This window comes from Alternaria conjuncta (assembly GCF_024043145.1).
Source record: "Alternaria conjuncta strain BMP 0040 chromosome Unknown scaffold_28, whole genome shotgun sequence".
Lineage (NCBI taxonomy): Eukaryota > Fungi > Ascomycota > Dothideomycetes > Pleosporales > Pleosporaceae > Alternaria > Alternaria conjuncta.
The window spans coordinates 130,581-140,589 of record NW_026250117.1 but is presented as its reverse complement, the minus strand read 5'-3'; the positions used below and the strand labels follow the sequence as shown (position 1 = coordinate 140,589).

General features: G+C 44.4%; 3 protein-coding genes across 3 annotated transcripts; 2 read left to right on the top strand and 1 right to left on the bottom strand.

Moving 5' to 3' along the window:
* Window positions 1–2,760: 2,760 nt before the first annotated feature.
* J4E85_010971 (uncharacterized protein) lies at window positions 2,761–3,737 on the bottom strand (the record flags this gene model as incomplete). Its single annotated transcript, XM_051475174.1, has 3 exons — window positions 2,761–2,864; window positions 2,913–3,435; window positions 3,486–3,737. The coding sequence occupies 3 exons, from the start codon at window positions 3,735–3,737 to the stop codon at window positions 2,761–2,763; spliced, it is 879 nt and encodes a 292-aa protein (XP_051321038.1).
* A 996-nt stretch (window positions 3,738–4,733) lies between these two features.
* J4E85_010970 (uncharacterized protein) lies at window positions 4,734–5,342 on the top strand (the record flags this gene model as incomplete). The annotated part of the gene is made up of 1 exon (XM_051475173.1): window positions 4,734–5,342. The coding sequence occupies one exon, from the start codon at window positions 4,734–4,736 to the stop codon at window positions 5,340–5,342; it is 609 nt and encodes a 202-aa protein (XP_051321037.1).
* Window positions 5,343–6,829: 1,487 nt separating this feature from the next.
* J4E85_010969 (uncharacterized protein) lies at window positions 6,830–8,535 on the top strand (the record flags this gene model as incomplete). Its single annotated transcript, XM_051475172.1, has 3 exons — window positions 6,830–7,096; window positions 7,145–7,256; window positions 7,310–8,535. The coding sequence occupies 3 exons, from the start codon at window positions 6,830–6,832 to the stop codon at window positions 8,533–8,535; spliced, it is 1,605 nt and encodes a 534-aa protein (XP_051321036.1).
* Between the last annotated feature and the right edge of the window lie 1,474 nt (window positions 8,536–10,009).

The window sequence follows — 10,009 nt, the reverse complement described above, 5'->3', positions numbered from 1 at the left end:
ATAGAGTAGTTTATAGTAGCCTTTATAATAGCTTCTAAAATAATAACTTTAAAAAAACTTATAGAGATAGTAACGTATTTAAGAGAAAAGTAATTAATTAATAATAATAGAGCTTAATTAAGCTTTAGTAAGTAAAATAATATAACTAGTAATAAAATTAGCTTTAGACTTACTAATACTAAAAGAACTTATAAAAGAGTAGTAATATAGTTAAGAGCTTATTTAGTATATATATTAGTATAGCTTTAGTATTAGATTTAAGCTACTATTTATATCTTTAATAAGTTTTTAGATCTTTAATTTACTATAAGCTATAGAATAAGAATAAGAATAAGAATAAGAATAAAAATAAAAATAAGAATAAGAATAAGAATTTTATAAGCTAAGATTTTAGTATTTTATTACTTTATAATCTATAGCTTAGTTAGTTATAAGCTATTAAGAATATATAATTATATTATAATTTTCTCTACTATAGTATTTATTAGTAAACTAATAATTTTATAGTAAGCTAGTTTAAAAAAAGCAAGGTCTATTACTAGTATACAAAAAGACGTATTTCTAAAAAGGTTAAAATTCTATATTTAGAGATACAGGCGTTAGGTAGGCTAAGGCTTAGGTTTTTAGCGCTACTATTTCTAGCGTAGTTAAAGCTTTTAAAATTTAGAGTAGTAAGGTAACTATTCTATAAATACTAATATCTACCTATAGTAGAGAGAATTATAATATAATTATATATTCTTAATAGCTTATAACTAATAGAACTATAGATTATAAAGTAATAATAAATACTAAAATATTTAGTAAGCAAAATTATACTTCTATATATATACTCTCTATTCTCTATCTCTATCTCTATCTCTATTCTTATTCTATAGCTTATAGTAAATTAAAGATCTAAGACTTATTAAAAACGTAAATAGTAGCTTAAATCTAACACTAAAGCTATACTATAGATAATCTCTTAACTATATCTCTAATACTTCTTTTATAAGTTCTTCTAGCGTTAGTAAGTCTAAAGCTAATCTTATTACTAGTTATATTACCTTTTTCTATACTTATATTAATTATATTTTTATACTATATTACGTTGCTTATTAAAGCTTCTATAGACTACTCTAAGACTACTACTAAAAAAAAAGCTCTTAGTTAGACTATTCTAGTAATTATTATATAGACTATTATTAAGGCTATTATAGAGGCTATTATTAGAGCTCTTAAAGCCTACTTTACCTATTTTATATTATATTCTAAGACTACTAAGACTATTACTACTATTAATACTATTAAGATTATTATACTACTACTATAAAGGCTCTTAATACATAAACTAAAACCTTTTATAGTTTTTTATTATAGCTAAGCTTTTAAGTAACTTACTAGTAATATATAAGAGTTCTTTTATAAACTATACCTACTCTAAAGAGAGTAATAGAATAGTTATTATATTACTAGTCTTACTCTTTCTACCTAGAGTAATCTATTAATTATCTATACTATATATACTTATAACTTTGTATATAAGATTAGGCTATAGATAGCTTTACTTATAGAGATAAAGATAGCTATTATATACTAGCGTAAGGCGTTTATTAGAATTCTTAGCTAGAGTAATAATAAATAGACTAAAGAGAATAAGGTATTTAAGGCCTACCTTTAGTATAATAATACTATTAAATAGATAGTAGCTATATTAGTGTTCTACTATTATAGTTACTCTTAAGAACTAAGAGAGTAGTTATTTTTATTAGCTTAAGTTATATTATATTAATAGCTAAAGATTAAATATAGTAAAGCGTTAATACTATAGACGTTACTTAATATCTACTTACTAAGTATTTAGTCTACGTTTGTAAAAACGCTTCTAGAGCGTATAGAGGTATTAGAAAAGATAGTTAGTAGACTTATAAAGTCTCTCTTCTTAGTAAGGTTTTAAAAGTAATATATTATTAGTCTATATAAAAGTCTTAGTACTAATAGTAATATATACTAAATATATTAAAATTTTAAAATCTTCTAGTAGTTCTAGAATAACTTTAAAAGCTAGGCGTCTTTTAATGTCTTTTTACTAAATAGAGTTTATAAAATTAGGTATAAGGCACTATCTACTATAGTATAAATAAATATTAGTATTTATAAAATAGTTACTTTACTACTTTAAATTTTAAAAGCTTTAACTATACTAGAAATAGTAGCGCTAAGAACTTAAGCCTTAGTCTACTTAAAGCTTATACTTTTATAAAATTTTAACTCTTTTAAAAATATATTTTTTTGTGTACTAGTAATAGATCTTGCTTTTTTTAGACTAGCTTATACTATAGAATTATTAGGTTACTAATAAACTATTAACTTACTATAGTATATATAATTTAATATTCTAGTTCTTTTTTATTTTATTTATAGTACTATAATAATATAAAGTAAAATAAGCTACTTATAATTTCTAAATTATATAACTACTATATACGCAAAGGTACTTCTTATTAAATTAAGAGAGATCGCAATCCTCAGAGTCTAATCACGAGAGACAGTGGTTTCAAAGTGAGCGCTTGTATTCGGCCCACATCTCGTACATCGGGTAGCTAGAAGAAGGAAGACGGCTATACTGAACATTGAATTTCGTACACCCCCAGTCCTCAACCAGATCTTCTGCCCTCCCGCTTGTAAACTCGTCGGTCATCTGAGGTCTTCAGACGCTGTAATCCACGACTGGTCGATAACTTGCGAAATCGAGAAATACACCGAGACATCCAACAGTAATCAGTTAACGTGTGAGTTGTCGGTTGGTTGTAAGTCGCCGGTCTGCTTCTGGACGTCATCGACCCTCTTGAACGTAGCTCGGGTGAGGATCACATCAACGGCATCTGTGCGGAGTCAGTAATGACACACGCGCATGCGGAAGCTTCACGTACCTTTCAACGCGCGAATTTCTTTTGCCAACAGTCGGTCCTCCTTCAAGTCTGCGAGCGCAAGCGTGGTGTCTTCAAGCGATGCCTGCTCCAGCTTGAGCTGGCGAAGACGTTCCTGGATGTGCGACAGATGAGGATAAAGGATGTCGCAGAACACCGGGTCATACCACTGCTGTTCTGCACATACGTTGGGGTCGCCGAAGGTCATCGCTGGGTCGGTGTAAACCATGTTCTCCTCAGAGGCCCTCAGCGCCTGCCCGAAAGGCGCTATGGTCCTCGCGTAAACTTCTTCGGTGATGTCAGGTGGTGTAGGGCTGTCTAGCATGGTCATCAAGGGGTCGAGGTCGATAACAGCATGTGAGGTGGCAGGTGCCTCGGGCGGTCCGTTGAGGTCATTGCTCTCAGTCTGCTGCTCGGTGGATGCGTAATCAGAGGGAGTCGTGGGACGGGTTCGCTGAGTTGAGTCGTCGTGTTGCTCATTGACATTGGCTCCTAGAGATGTCATCCGCTGGGCAGGCAGCAGCCTCTGGGATATAGTCAGCATCTCCGGTATGTATACATACTCTGGCGGCTTACGTAGACGACTGCGTAGACAGTCTCATCAGTGTTGGGTAAGACGTCAGACAAGAGGTCATCGAGATCCAGAACCGGTCCGAATTGGGTGTCCAGGCGCAGGATAATCTGAGTTCCGTGTGCGGGGACGCTGAAATCTGGCAGGCGCGACCTGACCTTGTCGAGCAAGGCCGAGCAGGACTGGGACGGCGAAAGCACGACGAGTAAGCTCACTGTGCGTGATCCAGCTACGACCTTGACCGTATATCTCGCCATGTTGTGCGTGCGCAGGCAGTCGGAGTTGCTGACGTTGAGTCCGTGGTGAGGTGAGGTGAGGTGAGGAAGTTGATGGGGCAGGGTGGTTCAGTTGTAGAGGAAAGCGCGGGTGGTCACGTGACTCACCGAGCCACTTGAAGACCTGACCTGACAGCGTTGCAGTCATACTGAAAAATGGTAATTTCGTGCGCATTCAAAATTCAACCACGTCAATAAAGACAGACACGTGTGGTCTTCCGAGTGCACGTAAAAAAGAGATTCCAGGAAGAAACCATGTTCCAGAGAAACCGAGCCATCGGCCGAGTGACTTGAAAGGGAAGCATAGCACCATACACATGGAGCATTTGACCAACGTAACGACAAGACAATTGCCCTGGTGAATCTCATAAAGTAATGAAGAGATCGAGAAGGAAATGTAATACTCACTACCGGTATGATAGGTTGCCAGTATCTCATTCGGGGTCAACTCACATGTACGCGGGTAGTTGTGTCAACACATGACTGCCCGATATTGTGGAATGTCTTGTTTGTTCCTCTGATATGAACAACACATTTATTGACTTCCCCTCAGGTCGAAGTAGGCTTTCTAGTATGTTTCGAGAACGAAGCTTGACAATAAGAAGTCCGGAAGGAGCACGCGTGGATGATGTCAACAGACCAAAGACGCGTTGGTGAATCGCAATACTGTGGCCGTAGAGCCTCAAACTCATGTGTTCGCGTCATATCTCCGACGTCCTATTGATAAGGTCTGAGACTGATGGAGATGATATTGATGGCTGGCAGGCGGATATGATGAGAGAGTGAAGTTAGATGAAAGCGACAAGACACGTGTTAGCGCGCAATGGGGCTTATCGATAACAACACCGGGGAATTATCCAACTGTCCTCATGGCCCTCCACCAAACCACGACTTGCGCCAACCTGTCCTCTACCCACGCACATATCGCTACGGCCCCATAAACGTCCCACTCCAACATACATCAAGCACACATCAATCATGGAGTCACCAGACACGTTCACGCTCCTCCCTCTCGAGATGGACCCGCAAACCAGCACCATCACCGCATCTCAAAGCACCAGCAACGCCCTCCAGACCGAGCTCGACGCCCTGAACAACCTCCACAGAAACCTCCTGCACGTCGAAACCCCCACAGGCACGCCGCCGCCGCCTGTACCCGTCAACCCCAAGCGCTCCGCCCAAATCAACAAACTGCGCGAATCGGGCAACGCCGAGTTCAGGAAAGGAAAGCCCGAAGAGGCGGGCAAGCTCTACACCCTCGCAATTGACATGGCGCTCGCACGCCCGGCATGGGAGCCTTCAGGTCTCGTCAGGGAAGAGGTCTCTGGACTGCTCAGCAACCGCGCACAAGCAAACATGGCACTCAAGAACTGGGCAGAAGGCGCAGTGGACGCAGAAGCCAGTGTGGAGATGAAGAAGGTGGGCAACGCCAAGGGCTGGTGGAGGCGTGGCAAGTGTCTGCTCGAGATGGGCAGGCTGGACGAGGCAGAGCAGTGGGTCAAGCAAGGACTGGAGTTCGAGGCAACAGAGCAAGATCTTGTCAACTTGAGGGACGAGATCGAGAGGAAGCTGAGAGGCGAGGTTTAGGTTGTTCTCGCCAGCGATCCGTTTGAGCACATGACTTATGGAGGACTTCCGCCTCGTCACTTGTAGGATTTGGACTAGACGGGGGCGCAAGCTGGGGCAGAGGTATACAGTGGTATTGCTAGTAGGTCTCTTTGATACGAGCATGAGCAGTAGGAGGATGGGCATTGGCAAGGCGTTTGGCGCTGGAAGGCGTATACCACACTTGAGCCTATCAGGCTTTGAGGCATTCATAGCGAATCCATTGGACTGAATTTCCAATAATCAGGTTTCTCTCTTTCGTGCGCGTGATATTCAGTGTACCGAGCCCATCGAAGTTGTCACGTTCCATGGTACGCCTGCCAAGCTTTTCGTAAAGTGATCTCACATCTAAGTCGCGCGCACCTCTTCCGACAACCACCGCACCAGAGAGCGACTGCACAACATTGCGCCTCGCCATGAACGACGCCCAACCACGTCAAAGAGCGCGCAATCAGCAAAATCTACTCTCACCGGCTCAGACACAGCAGACAAGCTCCATCCCACGCTTCTCCTCACCGTCACAAGCCTAGATCAAAAACCCCTCACTCATTCCATGCACCAAATACACATACCCTACATAGCACTTCTGCACACCTACAGTGCAGACTTGCTCGTCCGAAGGAGTCAAACGGGCCGTTGTAGAACGCAAATCTACCTGGTCGCACAGGACCAGCAACTTTTTATGAGGGATCAGGGGGCATTTCACCACAACGGACGTAGGGTATGCTCTTTTTGGTGTTTGGATGTGAGTGAGGGCGACGCCGAATTGTTCCCAGGTTCCTGCGCTGCTGCCGCGTGTGGAGTTTGAGGTTGTTCGTGCTCGGACATGATGGAAACATCTGGGTAGAGGTAGCTTTCTAGAAGCTGTATGGACTTCAGGTAGAATGATAAGCGTTCTCCCGGCGACCCACGATGATTTGGTAGCGTTCGTTTTTCGGGGGCTGGATCTAATCTTCGGGCTGATAAGATGATCTGATAAAAGTTTCTGTTCTGCACTTTCCTTTATTGGGACTGGCGTGGTGAGCCGGTTATCGTGCTTCCCGAATACAGAACTACGACCGCGACTCTGGGAAAGTTCAGACAAGAAGTCGAAAAACTCTCGCGAGCAAAGCCCTTGCACTTCAAACAAGAACCAATATCGTACTCAGTGAACAATCAACAACACCACAATGTGACCCATACACAAACCCAACAACCTCCGCTATCGCACCCATCACGGTAATCTCCCGGTGGTATCAGCACACCGGCGTATACGAAGACGCACAGTCTCACACAGTGGACCCAACCTACACCCTCATGCTACCAAGCCAAAACGGCCCGCAAAGGGACCCGTCTTCGCCCTGAAGCGGAGCCATGTCGAGATTTTCCTTTCCCGTTCGGCAGTACTAAAATGGATCGTAGGCGCCGTCTTAACCCAGGCACATCTCTTATTTTATCAGATCATCTTTTGCTTGCGATAAGGAGGGAGCATGGCTGCACAATCCAATCTTGAGCCCTCGGGTGAGGTGTCGGTCAACGACGATGTGCAGCGTTCAGCTTCGCTCGAAAACGAGAAGAAGGGTGCGGACGTCGTTGCTTGCAGTGATGCGTCGTCTGAGGGGCGGGGTGGCAGCGATAAGAGCGAGGCGATTCCACTGAAGATGAAGCTTATTGCTATTCTTTTGGTTACGGCAACGGGGTTTGGGTCGCATTGGAGTAGTGGTGTTACTGGGGCGATGAAGAGTACAGTGAAGAAGGTATGGGTTGCATGATTTTGTTATGGGTACTTAGCTGACATTGAGAAGGAATTACATATCAACAACGCGCAATACTCCGTGTTGGAAGCCAGTGAGGACTTCATGAAGACCGCTTTGATCCTTGTGAGCGGTCTCGTCACGGATAGGATTGGTGGTGCAAGTCTGTCTGCCTCTCCTCCTGTCTCGTATCAATGCTGACCGAATACTTTCCAGGTGCCATGCTCTGGGGCAATGCCATCTACAGCATCGGTGCCATCTTTATCGCAGCCGCCACAACCGTCCGCTCATACAAGTTCATGGTCTTCGGATCCATCGTCCAGGCATTCGGCGACATCGCCACGCAAGTTGCGCAGTACAAAGTCTTCAGCTCCTGGTTCGCACCATCCAATGGCTTCGCATCGACCCTGGGCTTCGAACTCGGCATTGGCAAGATTGGATCTTTCGTCGGAAAGGCTACGGCGAACGTGATCGCGAAGAACACTGGCGACTTCAGTTGGGTATACTGGGTTGCCGTCTTCATGAATCTTTTCACGAACGTTACTACTCTCCTATACTGGTTCTTCACGCGATGGTGCGGGAAGAAGTATACTGGCACCGCCGATCCTGCGACGGGCGAACAGCTCACGGAGAACAACAAGAAGTTTGAGTTTGGAAAGGTTCTGCGACTTCCTTGGACTTTCTGGAGTATCGTTGCGTTCTCCCTCTTCCAGACCAGCACCGCCTCTGTCTTCGCCCAGAACGCGACCGAATTCGCTGAGCAGCGCTTCGACATGGATGCCGTCAAGGCTGGCTGGTACTCTTCCCTGGCGCAGTACCTAGGCTTCTTTCTCGTCCCGATCATCGGCATCTTCGTAGACATCCTGGGCAACCGCATCACCCTGATGCTAGTCTGTGGTCTGGGTATGCTCCTTTCCATGTGCCTGGCAACATGGGGCCCAACATACGCTGGCACCGCAGCTTCCTTCGGTATCTACGGTGTCGCATCCATGTTTGGCCCGACCGTCATCATCGACTCGATTCGCACGTCCATGTGGTACCAAGAAGTCTTCGGTTCCGGCTACGCTGTCAAGATCGCCGTCAACAACGCCATGTCGATTATCATCCGTATCATCACGGGTGTCATCCAGGATCGAGACGACAACTCTTACGACAATGTCGTTATCGTATATGTTGTACTCTCCGCTTGCTCGGTCGTGGTCGCCGCAAGTATGTTCGTCGGCTGCTTTTGGACGAGCGATCTCGGGCATCTCCAGTGGACGAGGCGCCAGCGCATTAGGAAGGGCGAGATTATCAATGTGCGGAGGAAAGAGTTTGAGCGTGGTTCAGTTGGCGAGAGAAACAGGAAGATTAGCATGTCGTTGTTTGTCGCGCTGTTATTCTTGGTTGTTGGTTCGTGGGCGGCTTACTTCTGGGGCGTTGCGACGGGTAACAATGTCTGAGGCTGCGACGCCGATTATTACTATGACTGGAAAGCTACTTATCTCGATAGAGGTAGCTATAGTTATGCAAGACGTATTCAAGCATGTTCTTTATTTGCGTTTGTTGACTCCATCCCAGCGTCACCGAACAGACTTGCACTCCAGATGTCACCTGCTTCATATCGGACGTGTACCAACAAGGCAAGGATATCGGTCTGTGCTTGCCATAGCTTTTTGCCATGGTATGCGGGCTCCGTGATCTTGAAAGGTCGGGGTATCGACTTCACCATGCCGTATATGTGGTAGATAGTGTCATCAATCTGATACCACCAGCAGTCTTTCATTGCTTTCAATTCATCCGGAATCTGGTAAGGAAACCGGCCCTCCTCCGATTTGCCGTTCTTATGCCGAGCTTTGGGGAGAAAGCCCATCGCCGAAATTTGGGGATATGTGACGGGTTGAGGTTCGTCTCTGCCAATATTGGGATGCCACTCTTCAGGTCGCGAACTGTGATACAGGAAATTGTAGACCGGCTCGAACCACATATCCTTCAGGACTGCAGTCAAGCTTCCAGACATTATATCCCAACTTTTCCCCAAGTTCACTAATGCGTCTTGATATTCAGTGTTGGAACTAATCGTTTGATGCGCCAGATGTTTGTTACATGCGATCATCAATTCGAGGAAGATTTCTTCCAATGGCTTTGCATAGTCGATCGTGATCCTCTCTTCTTCTTTCACAAGCCCCATCAGGCCATACACTTTATCGCGGGGATCCTGACAATGACTTTGGCTGAAGATGCAAACCGCGTGTAGGAGACTCATCATGTCTTGAGCAAGTTCCCTTAACAGAAAACCTGCGGCTATCGAAGGGGCGCGATACTTGGAATGGCGGGCTATGAAAATCAAACTGACCCAATCTACCCAGACTGCACCGACCGAGGGGTGGCTGCATAGCACTCTCTTCTTTCTTGACAGCATCATCTCTTGCACAATCCAAAGGCGACTGAAGTAATCGTTTTCTGCAATAGATGCTCCAGCGTGTAATATATCTTCCATGGGGGTCGACGAATGTCCCATATTCTTGATGATGCACGGCGCATCTGGATCGTTGTGAATGCTTCCAAGCCAGATGATGGTGTCGAAGCATCCCGAATAAATTGATGCCATCATTCCGACCTGGTGATTTCGCTCACTTATGCTGGACTGGTCGATACAGATCTGGTCTATCCACAGGTAATTGTCCCTGAGTGGCATCCACGTCCAATCTCTCTCTGTAGTCATCATAAAGGCTTTGAGGAACTGGAACAGATTTTCTCTGATGCTGAGCGGTTCGCCGTTGACCAATATATCAAACTGTGGCGACGGCGGACCCCACGTATACGAGAGAGCAATAAAGGGTGGGGCACTACTTAAATCGAAAGTTGCCATATCGCATGCCGGTAGACCGCCTTCATCTGGGCGTAATTTGATAAGGCGGATCTGCCGAGTGGAAT